Here is a 21,049-nt window from a genome sequence, read left to right on the forward strand (position 1 = left end):
CATTTTCTTCGGTGCAAACTGCCAGCTTTGACTGTATGTTGCTTGACATTTTGGTTGTGTCAATAATTTCATAAGAGTACATATTCTCAGTGCATCCAGTCATGTACTGCACTGTTTTTACTTACACCTTCCATTGGATCACCCTCTAGTATGTTTTAGGGACAAAGACAAACACTTCTATTCTCAGCCACTATGCCCAAAAAGATTCAAAACTTTGCACTCAGTGCTTTAGTGAAACCAATTACAGTCAATGTCGGAAGGGCGGGCGCTGCCAGTACTAATGTCAAGCAGATTGTGGAATTTGTAAAACCTGAAGCTAGGATTGTGCATATATTAGACTGTCTGCAGAGAACGGCCCCACCTGTAAGTATAAATTTTTTTGTATATATATATATATACATTCTTATATATATATATATATATGTTATATAGGTTATGCTCTGCAGGAAAGTGTAACATTACAATGTACTACGTGCAGTACATGCCATGGGGAGTTCTTACCTTCAAAACAGACATAAAACATAAACGTTGAATTTAACTTAAATGAACTTAGCTTACTAAACACCTACTTGATGCTAAGTTGTAGTATGTACTTTACTAAATAAAACTTCAACTTTGCCATAGGCTAAAATTTTATCACTCATCTGTTTCCGAATTCGCTTCTACTATAATTTACAATGAATAACCCTGAACTGAGATAGAGAGCTAGCATCGTATATCTCTTTAAGGCATTGTGGAAGGGATTTCAGTGAACAGCATATTGGAATTTTTGTCGTAATCAGTACACCGACTGCCAAATGTTAATTTCTAGAGAAATATTAGTTGATATCGTATGACAAACAATTATTTGTCTTACTATGGCGAGGATGGAACAGCATGCGAAAAAATCCTTATAACAGGGAATCGTAACCTGGGGGCGCACTGTGTTAATTAATAATTGAGCCTGTGCATTTGCGAAAATGGTATACAGTATATGGTAAGGGTGATGGACGTTATAAGAACGGCTTATCTTTGTGATTATGCGTGCTCGTTAGTAGGCCTGCGATTTGAATGTCGTGAGTTCTAATGCAGTACGAAGGGGTTTTTTCATTGCTAAAACTTTATTGCTATAACTGGACAGACGAACGACAGATGACGAACTTTGAGATGTATATATATATATGTATATATATATATATACATTCACATATATATGTATATATATATATATATACATTCACATATATATATATATGTATATATATATATGCAAGATATCCTATTTTTGTAGGATACCATTGCCATGTTTCCCAACACTTGCTTAACTCGTGTGACTGCCCATAGTCCCAACTGCCTCTATGTCTAGACTATGGACAAAACAAGAACCGATATGATAAAAATATTTGATAACTAACAATCTTGTATATATTGTGGGGTATCAAAGGATATCGTATACATATATATGTACATGTATATGTGTACAATATCCTTTGAGCTTTATGACATGGTCTCGTTGTTTTGATTGCACTAAATAAATATGCTCCCATATGCTGCTACAGGTTCTGATCTTTGCTGAGAAAAAGCGTGATGTGGATGCCATCCATGAGTATCTTCTATTGAAAGGAGTAGAGGCTGTGGCCACCCATGGTGACAAAGATCAGGAAGATAGAAGTTGGGCCGTCGATCAATTCAAGGTAAATTTTCCGTATCATACTTTGGCTTTCTGCTCCGTGTCGTATGGTGAAACCTTAGTCAAGAAATTAATTACAACAAAATAGGTTATTTGTTTTGCATGCCGTATGATATGGTGACTAAGTGGTTCCAACCTGAAAGTCCACCTGTTAAGACTTACTAAGTTAAAAGGTGTTGCTATCTGAAGAAGCTTAATAACATTGTGAAGTGTTATTTAGCTGCTGGAATGTCTATTAGTATATGTCTGTATTATTAGCCTACAGTTTACAGTTATAAAAACATCAACTAGGTTAGTACATACGCAGCAGTCGTTAAACTTGCAGTCATCAAAGCCTTATCATTCCACGTCATACTCTCTTGTTCAACTGAAAAGTTAACAGTCTTATCAAAATGAAGCCCATTGATGTTTTATGGATAAGCAGTCTTTGATGCCTGAATGAATTTTAGGGTAAAGTGTGCGTTCATAATATTACTGTATTATATTACTGTATTATATTAATGTATTATATTACTGTATTATATTACTGTATTATATTACTGTATTATATTACTGTATTATGGTTAGCTATTCTTTTTATCTTTATTTATTTTATTTATTTATTATTATTCTTATTATTCTATTCTTATGCTTATTGCTTTAATGATAATTCCCATAATTTTAAAAATCATATGCGTGTCCAGTAGCTTGTTGTCATAACGGCTCAATTATATTGATGTAAATGACTTCATTGCTGTAAACGATTTTCATGTTTATTTATTTGCTCACATAGATAGCGCTAATGTCTCTCTACTTCCTTGACCTAATGGAATACGAATTTTTGCTTGAAAACAATCAGTAATTTTGTAATCACAAACAACCATCATAAAACACTGAGGGTACAACTAGCTTACTCTGAACTTTTTATATAACTTCTCTCAGCATCCTGCTTGCACCTTACTTGCGATTTGTTGTGAGGAGACATATGATACAGTGTGAAAGCACCGTTTGCATGCTTAGGTTTCTATAGGTCACATGTGTACCTACATCAGTCTTATGTTTCTATAGGTCACCTACATGTGTACCTACATAAGTCTTATGGTTCTATAGGTCACCTACATGTGTACCTACATCGGTCTTATGGTTCTATAGGTCACATGTGTACCTACATCAGTCTTATGCTTCTATAGGTCACATACATGTGTACCTACATCAGTCTTATGCTTCTATAGGTCACATACATGTGTACCTACATCTGTCTTATGGTTCTATAGGTCACCTACATGTGTACCTCCACATCGGCTTTATATATAGGGCACTACATGTGAAAGTTGTTCGTGCAGAGCTTTCGGCTAGCGTATTGTCATTCTTTTTATGTATTTCTTATGTTGATATCACCGCTGAATGATATTGCTATTTTTTGTGTTTGACGAGCTTTATGTTTTGTCCAAAAATTTTGAAGCTGACTCCAGATTTACTGTTAATTATTCTGTGGAACCTCTGACAACATACTATCTTTTCTGTCACTATTAGTTCACGAGACTGCTTGCACCGCCATATTCCTAAGAATGGGGTAATAGTAATGCACTATATCATACTCTTGTCCTCTGAGTGAGGTGATAAAGAGGCTATCAATAAGATAGAGAGGCCGCACTTTATGAATACTGCTCATTAGTATGATATGAGACAAACAGTTTAATCATAAATGTTTACCTTGTAAAGATAATTGAGAATTGTGTAGTATGGGTCTGATTTGATTTCCTAATGTCACCATTCCTTTTTCATGATTGCATTTCGCAGCTAGTTTATTATTTTCAGGGTCTTTTAGACTGATTGAGTCAGGAAGTCTTATATGCAGCGCCACATTTTCCGCTATTAAACTTTACATTCCTGTTATTAAGTTTCATATATCACAAATGACGCATTTGTTTAAAATAGCGATGGATGAAGAGTACTAATATGTGTACACTGACAGCCTGTTCTCATACAATGCTTTTATAATTTAGGTCTATGTTTACAAGTGCTATTAGAACCATAGAAAATACCCAATTCTTGTTACATACTTGATGCATCTTGCCAATTTAAAAGTGGTATCCATGGATATGAAAATGAAATACCTTTACCTCATGATTTTTTACCTGTGACTGTTTTTGTTGATCAAATGCTTATACTCAGCTATTTTGTATAAATATTTAATATCAGGTCTCGTTCTCAAAAGGATCTAGTAAGTGTCGTAAAACTGTATGTGTAAGGAGAATTAGGTAAAGTAATAGAACAGTTCACACTTTTCACTACAGCGAGCAAGCACTGCCCATCCACTGTAACGAAGAATCAATAAAAATAATTTCCACAGCAGTGAATAAAATTCTCCAGAAACTAAAGTTGATGGCTATTTTACTCATATTAGCATTCATAGAAAGAGGAATGGTCAGTGTTCTCGGTGGATTGAGCATCCACTTTCATACAGAAATCTATACAATACAAATCCTAGACAATTGTGAAAAAGCGTCTACAATGTGTCTTCTTTGTCATTGACTTTTAGACATCAAACATTTTCTTGATTGAGTCAAAACGATCGCGTTGTCAGCAAAATATCCAAGCTTGGTCCCAATTATATAAAAGCAAGTTGTTAGGACTGCAGAGCATTATATATATGGTCAAATATATATAGCAAATATGGTCATATGGTAAAATAAAGTTATGTCTAGACATTGAAAATACTAGTTAATATGGCTGTCTCTGAAAATGTCTCTCCGACAGGTCAGACGGTGTTATTACGGTAGCTGTTTATTCTCAAACTTATGATTTTATTAGTCAGGCAAGAAGGATGTGCTAGTCGCAACTGACGTTGCATCAAAAGGCCTTGACTTTCCAGGGATACAGCACGTCATCAATTTCGACATGCCAGAGGATATTGAGAATTATGGTATCGCCATAAATATTGATATTGTTGCATATATACTTCAAGTAGAACTGTTATTGTCAATGTTATGTCAGTACTCGTAGCAAATTAAATCCTGTATATCATTGCCCATTTACAATTTATTTTGCTTTTGTGGCGCAATTATTAAAATTAACTTGTACAAGTATGTACCACCTGTTTTTTCGACAGTGCATAGAATTGGACGAACTGGGAGAAGTGGTGCCAAAGGAGTTTCTACTACATTTGTCAACCAGTCTTGCGGTATGTACATCTTCTACTCCTTGAAACTTATTGCTGACGACATGTAGGTCAGTGTACCTTTGCAATAGGTTCTGTTTTACATTTATTTGATATTATAAAACTCAACGTATCAGCAAGATACATGAAAACGTTACAAGCTGCAAATAGATATTGCTATGATCCGCCTTTATTTGTTATAGATGAAACTATATTATTGGATCTGAAGCACCTGTTAATGGAAGCCAAGCAGTTTGTTCCCGACTTTCTACGAGTGCTGGAATCTGATCTTACACAATTTGAAGATCACGGTGGTCAGTACTTTGTTCTTTGCATCTTCTTATCTTACCATGAATCAGCTTCCACAGTAGGTTTACTTGTTTCACGCTTGCTTTTATATGTTACAGTGGAAGCTGGTTGCTCGTACTGCGGTGGTCTAGGGCACAGAATTGCTGACTGCCCGAAACTTGAGGCCACGACAAGCAAGGAAGCTCGACAGATTGGCCGACGCGACTATTTGGCCTCAGGAGGTGCTGATTGGTAGTTTAGCAGCGGACTCTGTATATATGCCACGCTTTGTACATAAAATATAACATTTATTTTTATTGCGCTTTACTTGACAATATCTACATAAAAATTCCATGATTAGACTTGCTGCATGCACGACAAAAGAACTGCCAATTTGGTGTACAAAGATTTGCACAAAGTAGCCAAAGGGTCAGTTTCATACATTGCATATTTAACCATCTATCGAACAATTAGCTTGACACATTCGCTACAGAGAAGTAACATAAATCTTACATGATCATCAGAGAAGGAATGACTGTTAGCCATTCGATAACATTAAATTATTTTGACTTGATAGCAGTCCGTGAAGAATTAATAACTACAAGCGAGATGCTATCTATTTAGTAAATAGCTATGGAATACTTATTGCCTAGGACTATCTTCAACCGCAGCACTGTACAATTGTATATACATAACATTGTAAAATGTTACGCCATGGACACGCTTTCAGCCTCGAACCAGATGGTATTGAAGAAAATAACTAACAGTTCATAATCAGAGAATTATGTATCCTTGCTTTGAAATAGATATAAGTTATTTGTGGCTGCAATTGCTAATACATTCTGATGTGGGTGCCAGGCAGTGTGTAGGATCTTGCGTTGAAAGTCTAAACTGTCTACACTTATTTCATCTTTCTTCTTGCGGCCAGCTTGAGACACCTTTTTGGATTTTAGTACAGTTTTTGGTTTTACGTTTTCTCGAGAAGCTTCTAGCGTAACTTCTTTCTTCGTATCTCGGTCGAATATTCGGAAGAAATTGTTGTAAGATCCTGTGATGACATGCCTACAAGAAAGATACATTGTTCAACTGTAAGGTTAAAACCAAAGTGGTTTTGATAAGTTTTAAACTAATGCTATGGTCGGGATCTCCAGATAACAAAGTCACATTGATCTTTGGTTGTTTGCTAGGCTTAACTCAGTTTGAAATGCACACGATTGCAATTATATAATTAAGTACAATTTATGAAACTCACAAGTTGGATTCGCCCATGTATTCATTTTGTATATGAAATATGGAAGCAAACATGCATAAGAATCAAGAATAAGGAAAAACTCAATATTCACCAAAAATTTCTGAAAATGAACTCTGACATAATTCGTACAAAATGGTAGAAATTGGTCCTGGCTGCTTTATTTTAACTTTTGAAGACAACGATTTTTCCAACTATACAAGAAATTTTTTTCATTTCTAAGAACACTTTATAAAATGTCCCCAATTGCACACTCAGCGAGCTACGTAGATAAAGCTTATTTAGGAATCTATATTTAATATATATATTCTCAACGTTTGTGTCTGTCCTTCGGTATGTCCAGTTATATTAGCTATTAAACTTTTGGAATGAAGAAACCGTATCGTAGAAGATTTGATCTAGGAACCTCCCATTCCCAGACAATGCGCTAATCCATTGCGCTTCGTGAGATTGTTGGGTATATTGAGTGATATATGTCGCTATGTGGGCGAAAATAGGCTACCGCTTCCCGTTAGCTGTCCATTATGGCACAACCTCATTCAATGCATTAGTAACAGCTATAGATAACTGGCTTCCTTAAATTAGCCATTGGCAATGTGCCAAGCTAATGGCGAGCGGAATTGTTTTCAAGCAGAGTTTATAAATGTGACATTGCTATCACTGATTATAAGCCGATTTTAATACCTGTACAACGCTAGGCATTCCGCTAGTTAATTTATATATGCACGAAAGCAACCCAAGAGCAAAAACTAGCAACATTTCTATCGATGAGTCAGCGCAGCATATACCAGATGTTAGTACTATGCACCATCTTGGTAATAACAATAAACAATATGGTAGGAGTTAATTATTTAGTCACTTCATTATTATAATGGAGTGAATGACAAAGATGAGAGATCTCTTGACCCTTAACATATGTAAAGTACTTTTAGCAGTAGTAGTTTTTACAATTTAGTACAAAAATACAGTTTTATAACACAATTAAAAAAATTGTTGCAAACGTTTGCAAACAAAACGACTTGTAAATAATTTTTACTCTTCTAACAGCTTCAAATAATTATTATAATTATGTAATGTCATAATTGGTGACTTTCAATTAATTATTACATCAGATGAAATTTTAACAATTTCAAATCAGTGGTGCAGATGGTAGTGGAGTAAATGATGTAGCGGTCATGTAGTGGTGTAGATGGTTAACCAATGACTATTTTAATGGTCATAGTTGAAAGAGATAGGCCGATTCATCTAAAAAGTCCGACATAAAACACTAACCTATCATTTCCACTCCATGCGCACTCAAACTTGTCAAATATGCAGTCATTCTCGTAAAGTGAACAAAGCTTGCTTCTAAGATATTCATGAACTTGGTATGTTTCTACTGGCCTCGACTCCATTTGCAAATCCCAAACCTAAAACAATAAAGGACAACCAATGATACCTAACACAGCATAACCGCAATATACACAATGATCCATGCTGCACGGCACTTACCTTTCGCGCCCTCAGTGCGTCTCAAATTTTTCAATAGACACAGCTCTATTGTGAGTGACATGAAAACAGGAGGCAAACCAACATAAATTCAGCAATAGTTTGAAAAAATAAGGATACTATTGGGTTATGGGGTTTCTTAGATTAAAAGAACACTGCTGAAATAGCTGTTGATTATCAAAAGCTATATAAGTGAAGGTTATTTATATGATTCGTTCATAAGATGTTCTTGTAGTACATTTCTTCCCTTGGAACTGATGAATGAGTTATCCAATCTAGATCATTGTTGTAAGGTAGAGCAACACGACAACCAAATATTGTAATTATAGATTACACTAGATGAATGCCCTGAACCACATGTGTCAGTTTAATAAAAGCTCTATGACAACAACCCTTTCTATAGCGACAGCTAGCCACACTGCAGTTACAGATGTACATGACTATGATTGATTAATGAGCTCACACAAGTAAAGAACCAGAACAAATACTATTGTTCATAATGCGATGCCAGTGATATTGAACTTTGTGCCATATATACAGTCAAACACGGCTAACTCGCCCTCGGATAGCTCAAACACATGGTTAACACAGATTTGTTTGATTTGTTCCCACGCAATGATAAATTGCTTTAGATAACTCGACCTCAACATCATTAACTCGAACAGTTTTTTGCCCAACGGCTACCGGGACGGCCATTATCACTTTGGAATATCACTTTATTCCAAGCCACAGAGATAAACATCAACTTTTAGTAGTTCTCAGGCGTCATTATTACCATCATCGACAACATACTTTCGTTAACGACTTTTCTAAAGGTTTGCAAAAAATCAAATTTTACCAAACATCCGCGTTGCCATGGCAAGCATACGTGTATATATATACACGTATAAATATATACGTATATATATATATTCACCTCGTCTATATACACGTATAAATATATATATAAATAAAAATAATTTTTTGTGCAAAAACTTTATTACCCAGGCAACACCGACCATTCACCTAGTCTATATATATATATAGACTAGATGAATGCCCGGTGCTGCCTGGGTAATAAAGTTTTTGCACAAAAAATTATTTTTATTTAATATATACAACATTTGCCATTTTAACTATAATACTTCATATAATGAAACAAGTATTATGTGCAGTTCAAATAAACATCGAGGAAAAAAACACCGGTCAACTTGTTTAATGTGAAATAATTTGCAGGTAATGGCTAGATCAGGGGTCTGCAACCTTTTTCACTCAAAGAGCCATTTGGGCCTGTTTTCCACAGAAAAGAACGCCACAAACCCAAACCACAAACCCCCTTTGATACCTTAAGTTAAAAAATAAATAAATACTACATGTAAAGTTCTGGTTTAGCTTTTAATGCTTTTAAACTGTGTTTACACCATAAAATGAAAAGGTGTGCCATGTATAATGATTTAACTGCTGAGAAAACAACATTACACTTTTGCAAAGAAAAATAAAATAGTTAATAATAAGTTGAACGTAACGCGAAAATATGACGTTGTTTTCAAGATTATTTTTAAGAAAAATTGCAATGCCATGTTTAATTCAGTCCTTTTAAAAATTAGCCTTACGCATCAGTTACGAAACAGCCTTTTTTCTCTCATTTCCCTCTGGATGGATATTTTTGAGCAAAGGCTGTGTGTTTATTCTGTAAGTGTCTTGCAACATTTGACTTTTTCTTGTTAGCAAAGTTTTCATTTCATATTAAGCAAACTGGTGAACCAGTTTCATCAGCAGTGAAAGCAAATGAATCAGCCCATGTAGGATTAAATGTTCTATTTTCCTCTGTCACTTTTCTTTTCTACGTATTCGCCATAGTTAGCTTACCTGGGGTAAAAAAAATCAGGAAGTGCTGTGCCGACTGGTGTAATTTTGGCAGTTTTATTAACGCATAACTAATGATGCATAACAAACAAAAATGTTTGATTTATCACCATAGTTACAATCTTTTAAATTATATTACAAAATCTAGTGATAAGACTTCTATATTTTTATGAATTACTTGGCATATGGTGAAAAAAAAAAAATCCAAAGTAAGAGAGAACCGCATCGAGAAAATGAAAGAGCCACATGCGGCTCCGCAGCCTCGGGTTGCTGACCCCCTGGGCTAGATAGTCTGTTCTACCACGATGAAAAATGTTTTTATACTGATACAATAAGTATGAACTGTGAAAACCAGATAGAAATCATGAATTTGTTGAATTAATAATAACAATGAGTGCATAGAAGTGTGTGTACAAAAAGCTACTGTTGCAGCAGAAGCTATCCATCAAAATTTTGAATACAACGCTACTGGTATCTCTCAATGCTGGTATAAACGTACAAACGTAACAATGTGATATAAGTTTATAATGTGTACAGTTTTAGCGATTGCCCTTTGGAAGAACAGGAATTGAAAAAGTGTAACAGCCCATTTGAAAATGACAAATTAAAAAAGTAGATAATGGTTATGAGGCTTTTAAAAAACTTTTAAAAAAATACGCAAAAAGTAATATTAATTAATAATAAAAGTACATACTTACATGTAGCTTGGAACCAGCAATCGCAATAAAGATAGAAAAAATAATTAAGATTGATAAGGACGGCTCAGTGTAATGGTTAGACACGCTTGTCTGTAGATTTTGAGGTTCCAAATCCAATGCGGATTTTTCATTGCTAAATTTTAATTGGACATTAAGATCGAGAAGAAACATTCTTTTCATGCTAGATAATTAAGAAGATAACTGACCACAAGCATTGATTGTGGATATCAAATTTTTACTCCAGGAATACAGCAGATTTATGTTTGTCTATGAAGTGGTTGTTATAGGTAAGACACTAGGTAATGGAAGATACTTACCTTGACATTGAGATAGTCACGAGTAACTAGATAGCGACCATTGTTACTAAATTTGACATCAGACACACTTGAAATAATTTCACTGAAGAAATTCCGACTACTTGGATCATCTGGTTCCTCAAATACTATAAACATTAAAAAAATAAAAGCATACTTTTTAGCAAATATTACAGAATACGGGTAAGTAGGCATGCGGGGAGAAATGTAATATTGTATGAGGAAGCTAACAGTTTATGCATAGATCAAAAACTCCCAAGGGTTCTTTGAAAATTTAGCAGTGCCCCAGTCTGGCTACGCATACAACGACTGGCTACACACACATGCATCGTTAACGCGTAGTGTAGATATTTGCTGAGGTTACATACACACTGATGCTACCAAACGTGTCATGTTAAAAAACCTAATGACTAATGAGAATCGGCCTGTCACGTTCAATCAATGACTTGTAATAGCAATAGCGTTTGCACACCTATGTGTATTGCTATATTTTGCCCCCACTAACGATAAAACAAGTACAAAAATACTTCAAGTCATATCATAAATCAAACTATAGGTGAAAGAATGATTTAAACATTTTAAATTAATACCATAATAATTATCAATTTTAGCCAATGACAAATGCATCGGGTTTCATCTTTGCTAAAGTAGACCAACACATGTTCAATTCGAAATGATGCATCGGCAATGCATCGCGAGAGCATTGGCAATGCATGATAATGCATATGCACACAAATGCATTCATTTGATAGAGCACAAACTGCCTCAAAATCAACACACCATATATGACGATTTTAAATTGGTCAGCAACCACTGGTGAAAGATAGATATTCTACTGAACCGCTACAAATGAAGCTTTTGAAAAATGGCTTACATGTTTATGAACAAAGCGTAAGTCAATAAATCACAGAGCATCTGTCGTTCTGGCATCCATAAAATTTTGAAAGTTGACTTGCAACAAAACTCACATTAGTTATTTGGTATCAAAAGGTTTACCATGCCTTACTCTGCTGTGTTGTAGGTACCAAATATGTGAAAATGTGATGACAAGCTCTTAAAAGCTCAAAAACGACCAGTTAATCGCAGCCATCACGAAAACGCTGTAGGTTGGAATCCCTCTCAAAAACAGCTCAAATGGGACGTAGTCGAACACGATGTGCTTTTGTTTACACTTTCATGCAACCTCATTCGTCAAAATATTTTCACAATTACAGTGCTGTCAGAAATTATGAGACCACCCAATAATTCTCGCCTTTGTTCAACTTTGCACCTCTGCTGGCACCATATTAATTCATTCATTTGCCACATATTGCACATCATTAGATGCAGAAATTTCTCCTTGTTCTAGTAAAGTAAATCAGGAGTCTTTCATTGTTCTTTTACACCATTGGTGATAGAATTAGTGTCATCAAGTCATCAAGTGTCACCAAATATTAATGGTAACCCAAGCAAATTGACAACCCCAACGGCCCTTTTCAGGGCCACCATCTATTTACAAGAGTTGTTCAAATTATATTTCAGGAATATCAAAAGCTGAACGAGCTGAAAATTCAATAGAAATAGATAAGCAAATTTTCGTTTTTTTATTCATATCAGTTGCATATGCCTTTCGATTGAGATAAAAAATAAGTATGGATTGTTATGTGATGGAAATTTGCTTCATATTAATCAGTAGAAAATTCCGCATCTAATGGTATATGGTTTATGATAGTTTTTTGTAAAACTAAGTCAGTAAATCATTGCTACCACCAATTGTCTCTTAAAATGTGAGGTGGTCTCATAATTTCTGACGGCATTGTATACTTCACGCATTCAATAAAACCACGTCTATTGTCCTTATGCATCTATTTCATCACCAATGTAATGCTGTCACTTTAAGCAATGATATCTCAGAACCTAGCTTGAAAGCTAGTTTAATTTTTTAACCTTGACTCGAAGGAGTGCATATCATCGTCTCATAAACATGAGGAGCTTGCTGGTCACATGTGAGCCAGAAATGCTGCAGAAATTGTTTGCGTCATTTGGCAGGAAGTATGGGTCACATGATCATATTACTAATAGATGATTAGACCAAGCTGACACAAAACTGTAAAGAACCAGAAGTGTTTGTCATAAACTAGTGCTACGACACGTTTTTATATTGAGCCTTTTACTTCACGTGATAACATCACGTGTCAAAACAATAACCACGTTGAGTACGTCATCGAAATAAAGGGATTCCAACCTACGACATTTTCGTGATAGCTTCGATTAACTGTTCGTTTTTTTTAGATTTTAAGAGCTTGTAATCACATTTTCACATATTTTGCACCTACAACACAGTAGAGTAAGATATGGTGAACCTTTTAATACCAACTAACTGTAATGTAAATTTTGTTGCAAGTCAACCTTCAAGGGTACGCAAAAATAAGCCAACTCACTACACAACACATGGGAGAGCTGAAGTTTTATATATAACACATTAGGTGTAATTATGTGAACAATAATATCAAGTCAGCTTTTTGGAATCGGAAAAAGCTCGTAAACAACTCACATTTGGCATGCTGGTCACAGAGAGCACGCTGTCTCATATCACACAGACGTATTGAGCCCTTACTGCTGCTGTAAACAAAGGAGTTGCAGTCTCTTGGGTGAAACTCTGCAGCTGTGATAACCTCTGTTAACTCCTCCATGTTGGCTGGTTTTATATCAACAATGTCTTAAAGCGGTATCAGTCAAGGTTGGACAATGCAGACACTGCAAGACTGACATGTTGGCTTATCCCCTACAGGGCACTAAGAAAACCTCAAAACCAATAGTTCCAGTAAACTAATAAAAGACAGTGGAGCTTCTAACAAAGTATAGCAAAAATTTCCTCGGACTACCAAATGACATAAAAAGCTTTCACGCAACTTACATTTCCTTTGAAAAGTGCCTTAAATGAGTATATATTAAGAAAAAAAAACTGCTACACAAATAAGTATTATATTAGCACTATTAGATTAGGATTAAACGTAACCAATCATAGTAAAAATGACTGCAAGGATACTGAAGCTCTGGTCTGTGATCTCCAAATGCCACAAATTGATTCTAAGATCATCAGCTGACATGAATGTTTGCTGGTCACTATTGACGGAAATGGAGTTTATGTGGTATGTGTGAGCATTAGCAAAAATTCTCCGGGGACTGGCCTCCACCATTAGCTCCATCGGCTTGAAGACAGGCACCTTTAACAACAACTCGATGAAAGCAACACTATTACCCTCACAACAAAATCGAGCAGGTCAACCAGAATGCAACAAAAATCATCAGTAAACAAAGCACAGTCAAATGGCACTTACCACCAAGGAGTCAATACTTGATGGATCGCGAAGGGAGCCATCACTCATTTTTAAATTAAACCCCTCTGGTTTTCTGTCCCTCTCTGTGACCTTCCATAGCTTTATGGTTTTGTCTGCAGAAGAGTGAGACTCAATTAGACTCAATCTCTAACAACTACTATGTCACTACCTTATTACATTGTGTTAGATAATTCATTCTAAATAATCTGCATATTTATTCTCAAACGGTAGATGTTGAACTTGAGATTATGAGATTACCATTCGTTGAAAGAAGAAAGTGAGCAGGATTGGCTCTTTCCAGCCAGCGTATTTTGTTTATCTTTTCTTCTATCTCCAAACTTTTGAGATAATCAAATTCTGGCTCATGACTTTGAAAGGTGCTGTACACATTGTACTCGCCAAATGGAGGATTCTGTCAACACCAAAACAGAATAGATTTTGGCATCATACAACGCTCTAAATGCAACCGGTAAATTATAATAGAACAAAAACTCAAACTTACGCCTTGTTCTTGCTGAAAGATCACAATTCGACCTCCTTTGTCGCCGGTTGCCAAAAGTTCTCCAGTGCTGTTGAACTCCACGCATGATATGATATCAGCTGTGAATAGGAATAGCACAACTTTGTGCATGCTTTCTATGACTAGACTATGGACAGAACATGAGTAAACCGATATGATAAAAATATTTGATAACTAACATATGCAGTAGGAGAGTCACAGCCAATTAAAATTTACTGTTGCATGAAGAATGTTCTAAAAGGAAATCATTGATATGTGAATATATAATCAAATAAATTTTGTATGTCTTTTAGTCTAAAACCTATTACGAGTGTGTACATGTTATGCAATCAATGTTATTTGTGCACCCGTTTGTTAATCAATGACATTACCCTTCTTGCCTCCACTGAAATCCTTTCCAGACTATCTCTCATATACAATGTATTACCATGCAAAACATAAAATATCAGTGCTTTACTAGGCTACCAATCAAGCGTAACATATGAACCAACTTAGCATCCGACTCACTGAATTATGTTGACCTATTTGAATTGTTAAAGCACATAAATTACATAATTTTTTCATTATATATTTCAATACATCAGAGTCTTGGCTTTCGAATGAGCCTATATACAATACACAAAGAATAATAGAACTGTGAAAAACGGGGTGTCAAAAGTACGTCCTGCAAAAAAAACACACTTGGTTCAGGTACTCAAAATGTGGCGTAATAATTCTCATTTAGCCTTAGGTCATCAATCCCTTTCGCTGCCATTGAGGCTGCGTTTTTCTGTGACATTCGGTGCTGTTAAACCCGGAGAGCGCTAATAATAAACTAAGATTCTAGATAACCAACAATGGCCGCGATCGTGCTAACGCCCGACCAATACAAACACATGTTCTGGGTTAATTAATTATGCTTCAATAAATGTACTGTCGTTGATAAAGGTAATGAAATCACATCGATTAAATTATGACCTGCGGTTGCTGGCCCTAGGACTAAATGTCAATTGCACTTTCGCGAGATCACGCAATGCTTGAAATTAATTAGTCTCAGTCGTCACCCTTAACATCGCATTAAAAATAAAGAGCTAGTGCATAATATCATCGGGAAAATATAGTATGGTTCTTGGGAGTCTGAGGTACTTATCATAGAAATAATATGTACATGGAGAATTAATGACACGGATTCCTTTGTCATCTTCATACGTTCTATGGAGTTGTCCTTCCTTCGCCTGCCACTAGCGTCATTATCGTCACTTTCGTAGTTGATAAATAAGCGGTAAGCGCACACAACAACAAATATGAGAATTGTGACATCACAATTTTCGAGACTATGCCAGTAAACTTTTTCGCGGTAGAGCTCTGGGGAAATCCTATAAACACCAACCAATGTCTGTCTCACCATGGCAAACAATAGCTCATTCGAAAGCCAAGACTCTGATGTATTGAAATATACAATAAAAAAATTATGTAATTTATGTGCTTTAAATACTTAACCATGTGTTTGAGGTCCCCCTCGACATTTAAAAATGTAAAAAACGCACTGAGTGAGAAATCAATACTTAAGTGTTATAGTTCATATTAGGTTTGGCCTTACCAAAAGCAAGGCCATACCTTAATATACTTACCATCAGTTATTTCCTCTTCGATAGTACCCTTGACTTGTGAAAAGCACCATTGAATCTCACTTCCTATAAAAGCCACATAGACTAGATTAATGGAATCAGAAATGTTATTAATTAGAATGGACAATAAATTTGACAGTCATTGAAATATGGAACCATAATTACATGCTATATCTATGGCTTTACATACTGGCTTGGGTTTTTAGAATGAAATGTTTCAGAGGTGAAATACTGCAATTGACGATTATACAGTATTAAATCAGTATCAAAAGTTGCAACAATGTTTGAATATGAAGTTGGCACCTGAACAATAACCAGATTGATGTAATCAGAAACTTAACGAGCAAATAGACATATATTTTTTCTATCAGACTAAAACCACAGCCGAAAGTTGGGAAGGTATAAATACAAAACTGTCTGTTTGGTCCAGCAAATGCAAGGTAACAAATGCCTAAAGCATCTTGTACTGTCTGTCAACAACACTACACTAATTCCAACTATAACATCTTTAATCGCTATGTGGGCCTGACTTTTGATTCCCATTGCTGTTGATAAAAGGCTCATACTAAGTTTTTTTGTATAAATATTTAATATCAGGTCTCGTTCTCAAAAGGATCTAGTACGTGTTGTAAAACTGTATGTGTAATGAAAACTAGGTAAAGTAATAGAACAATTCACACTTTGCGCTACAGCGAGCAAGCACTGCTCACTTCCTGCCCAACCACTGTAATGAAGAATCAATGAAAATAATTTCCACAGCAGTGAATAAAATTATCTAGAAACTAAAGTTGATGGCTATTTCACTCATATTAGCATTCATAGAAAGAAGAATGGTCAGTGTTCTTGGTGCATTGAGCATCCACTTTCATACAGAATTCTATACAAGATCTGCCGTAAAATCCTAGACAATTGTGAATAAGTGTCTTTAAAGTGTCTTCTTTGTCATTGAAATTAGAAATTTTCTTGGTTGAGTCAAAACGATCGCATTGTCAGCAAAGGATCCAAGCTTGGTCACAATTATAATTATATAAAAGCAAATTGGTGGAACTACCGAGCATTCAGATAATGCGACATGACAACAAAATATGGTCAATCTCAACATACCAAATTAATCCATTCTAATATTTACTTTGCATGTTGAGATAAGCACATATTATACCACCGATTCGTACAAAACTACATTTCATTTATTCTACAGCCCAAAAGCTTCCTGCCAACTATTCCAGATAAGTATATACAGCATTATAGCATATAAAACAATGATACAAACAAATTATAAGAAACCAAAGAAATAGTCCTAATTCATAAAAAGATGTTCAGGTTGTCATATAGCCCTTCCATTAGAGACAAACTGAGATGACGCTACAGGAGATGAGCAGTGCATAGGCAAAGGCCTCTATGGAGATATAGAGTTAGTAGTCTAACTGACGCTACAAGTAATTTAAAAATTAACATAACTTTCATATATAGTTTTGTTTTTATTTTAGCTTTATTATTTAGCAAGCCTGGACACTTTTATTCAATTCTGATTATCTTTTTGTCATACTACTTTCCCTTACTTCATTACGATCACTGCATGAATACCTCTAAATTATTTAAAAACTGATCCAAAATGTTTGCTGGTGGTTTTCTATTACCGCGAAACCTCTATTTGAACACCACTTTTATTTAAACGCCACCTCTAACAGAGCACCCCTATTATGGGTGGACAAATAGAGGTGGGATTCAATTATAGGGTGGTATTGTGTTTTTCAACCCTTTTTCATAGAAGAAAGGTTGAAAAACACACTGCCACCCTATAATTGAACCTCACCTCTATTTGCCCACCGCCCACCACTGACACCTTGATCTTCACGAACCCATAATGGAAAGTGATCAGTAGAAAAGTGTCCGCAAAATAGTACTACCAATGACTAGACTACACCAATAAAAATTAATTTTTTAATTTGTTGCTGTAGTCATTGCCATGATTTTAGCGATGGTGTACCTGAAAAGATCGATTGTCACAATCATCACTACTGCAATCTTATGCAAAGTCACTAAGATATTAATCATATCCATTGTTTTCAGATTTGTCCATAATATGGTTTACAACCTTACTTGAAGACTTTAAAGCGTTTTGATGAACGATGAGAATACTCTTCAGGAACACCGTACGTCGCAATAGCAGCCATTGTTATGGAGTATTCTAACTTTGAAACAAATGTTTTCAAAAATTGAAAATGTTAAGTTTATTTTTAACCCCAAAGCGTTCTCTTTCAAAGCTTTTTCTTTAAAACTTAGAACGCGACAACATCGAAGTACTTGATAGCAGCACCATGCTAATATTTTATAATCGAAGTAGTTCGTTATTTAACTCAGTCTGATATTTTGACATATACGAAAAACATTTTAGAAAAATGCTGAGGCAGATGACATTCATGTCAATTTATCCGAAGGGGTGTAAAATGTAGGCGACATTAGCATCGCCTCGTCTGTAAAAGGGTTAAATTTATCATCCTAAAATTTTAACGAGCTGGTCAAAAAGTACAGCGCCACCCTTTATTTGAACACCACTTCGAATTAAACGCCACTATAGGAAACAGGTTGAAAAATAGAACGCCATGGCGATCAATTAGAGGTTTAACGGTAATTGTGGTTTGATTCTAAAAATGCAATGCCTTCTGGCTTTTTACAGCTATTACCAGTCACATGTTTTTTCTATACCGTACTTTTCGGACTATAAACCGCACCCATATAAAAGCCGCATCTGCTTTATTTTCTAAAAACGATAATAGAACAATACATAGGCCGCACCTTTGTATAGGCCGCAGAACTCAGGACGTGCTTTTTAACGTGGCAGCAACTTTGCTGTTTAAAACGAAAGTGTCTAACGGCACTGTTTCGTTTTTTTTCCCACCGCTAGAGGCGCACTAACCGGAGATTCTGGTTAATGCGCTCTAGCAATTAAAGAAAAAGCCACAGAATAGCCACACCCTTATATAAGCCGCATGGCTCAAATCATCAAAAAAAAGTAGCGGCAAATAGTCCGAAAAGTACGATAATTTGAAAATTGAAATCCATGTGAAGCAGAATTTAATATTATTAGAACACTGTAGAACCAAACTATATGTACTGCTTTACAACACTTCCATGTTTCCAGACTTCACATGCCAAGCTTTGAAGATTATTGTGTAAATCGAGAGAAATATTTGCTTACATTTCCCTTAATATGCTGAAAAACTTATATGTCAAGCTGATAGTTATGCCTAGTTTTGACTGAATATTCAACTGTTTAAAACTACTTGATCATAAAAAATTATTGTTCACAGCTTTGAAATCCTATACTAACAGAAACATGGAAACATTTTATTGCGTTACTGGTACTCTGTATATTAACCTTCAGACTATGATTAACTCTTTCTATGCTTAACTTTACTTTAACTGATATTCAGATTTGTCTATTGATTTTACCAGGATTTTATCTCCCAGGTACAGTAGATAAAATTGAATTTAGGTAAACCTACTTTGCAAATACATCAGCAAAAAAATTGACCATTCAAGTTACCATTTATTGGCAGCCATTGAAACATTCTAATGACTATTTTTTCTGAACATCCAATCTGTTAAAACGCTGTAAACTTGAAAGTGTTTGAAGCTGTAAAACAAAATGATGCCCCAAAAGCTGTAAGTGCCAAATTTAATTAGGCACTGTGTGAGAAATTTTGACCGACTATTTGGGTGAAGATGTGAGTTGGAGGAGGGGGTGAAAGGTTTAAGTTACCATGCTTTGCCTTTAAAAAAGAGCTGCTGTTGAGTATCATGAAACACATGTTTGCTGACTACTGCTGATATTAATACTATGATAAACAATAAAGAAGCTGGTATAGGCTCAGCCAACTTTTGGTAAAAGGAGAAGCTTTTACAGAGACAATGTTGCAAATACTTGCCTTTGTAGTAAATGTACACAAAGATACACAGTAAAACACTACTGCATATAATTTGGACCCAAAAAATAGCCATTTGTCTATCTAGAATAGGTGCGCTTACTTCTTGTCAATGGTCAGTCCTGTCAATTGTTGTCTTTATTTGTTGGCTACATCAATACTCTTATTTCATGCATATCAACTTCACACTACGCCACAACAGATATATTGTGAATTTCAAAGAAGCAGAACAATAATTTTAATAGATGAATATCTAAAGCTCATGGCTACTACAGCATTTCAAAATAAGCTATGCAGAATAGTTTGTTAAGTTGTACTTTGTAACAACATTTCTTCTATAAACTAACACAAATAGAGTTTATTGCCAAATAAAAAATCAACTTGAGCGGTACCGCAATGTATGACTTCTTGCAAAAAATTTTATGAGCTACCGCAAACAACTGCAACAATGAAAAACTAAGTGACATCCAGTAACTGAGGATACTTCTAACGCGACCTTCGTTAAAAGTTCTTAAGTTCAATCAATCAAACTAACAACCAAAACTCAGCATATTTTAAAAGCATTGTGGGATGATGCGATTTTAAAACGGACAATACAGACCAGGCAGTTGAAAGAAGGAAGACTTCCTGGAACGTAATCGGTTTAACTATTTTATTAGCCATCAAAAAAGTTTAGAAGTAACATTACCTACCACTCATAACGTCACAACTTCGTGAAACTGTGAGATGAGATAATTACTGATAGCATTGGTATACTTGATATATTGGTTTTTAAGGCAATTAAAGAGGATGACTTTGATTAGAAGACGGTCCTCTTTAAATCTCCTAAACAAAACAAAAAATGGCCGTAGTACAATGACGTATCATTGAACATATAGGATCTCATTGGTGAAATATTCGAGGATGTTGTTGCATATTTATAAGAGTTGTCCTCGCACAAAACCGTACACAGTTATTGTTACGTGACACAAACTTTTAATGTCTAT

General features: G+C 35.2%; 2 protein-coding genes across 5 annotated transcripts in view; one reads left to right on the forward strand and one right to left on the reverse strand.

Moving 5' to 3' along the window:
* LOC137399601 (probable ATP-dependent RNA helicase DDX41) overlaps positions 1–5,423 on the forward strand; it is a 13,722-nt gene extending 8,299 nt beyond the window's left edge. For 3 of the 4 annotated variants that reach the window (XM_068085790.1, XM_068085797.1, XM_068085783.1), the window contains exons 9-13: positions 160–363; positions 1,539–1,673; positions 4,463–4,574; positions 4,761–4,832; positions 5,012–5,423. In XM_068085790.1, the coding sequence (XP_067941891.1) occupies positions 160–363; positions 1,539–1,673; positions 4,463–4,574; positions 4,761–4,832; positions 5,012–5,352 (864 nt within the window). In that variant the 3' untranslated portion in view covers positions 5,353–5,423. The remainder of the gene's footprint in view (positions 1–159; positions 364–1,538; positions 1,674–4,462; positions 4,575–4,760; positions 4,833–5,011) is intronic. The other variant, XM_068085802.1, reaches the window with a different exon arrangement.
* On the reverse strand, positions 5,406–20,914 carry LOC137399625 (serine/threonine-protein phosphatase 2A 55 kDa regulatory subunit B alpha isoform-like). The gene is made up of 10 exons (XM_068085809.1): positions 20,756–20,914; positions 16,141–16,203; positions 14,513–14,610; positions 14,269–14,422; positions 14,011–14,123; positions 13,719–13,896; positions 13,224–13,388; positions 10,694–10,818; positions 7,618–7,754; positions 5,406–6,158 (listed from the first exon to the last, which is right to left on the reverse strand). The coding sequence occupies exons 1-10, from the start codon at positions 20,760–20,762 to the stop codon at positions 5,879–5,881; spliced, it is 1,320 nt and encodes a 439-aa protein (XP_067941910.1). The 5' UTR covers positions 20,763–20,914; the 3' UTR covers positions 5,406–5,878.
* Between the last annotated feature and the right edge of the window lie 135 nt (positions 20,915–21,049).

Source organism: Watersipora subatra, chromosome 1 (genome assembly GCF_963576615.1).
Source record: "Watersipora subatra chromosome 1, tzWatSuba1.1, whole genome shotgun sequence".
Classification (NCBI taxonomy): domain Eukaryota; kingdom Metazoa; phylum Bryozoa; class Gymnolaemata; order Cheilostomatida; family Watersiporidae; genus Watersipora; species Watersipora subatra.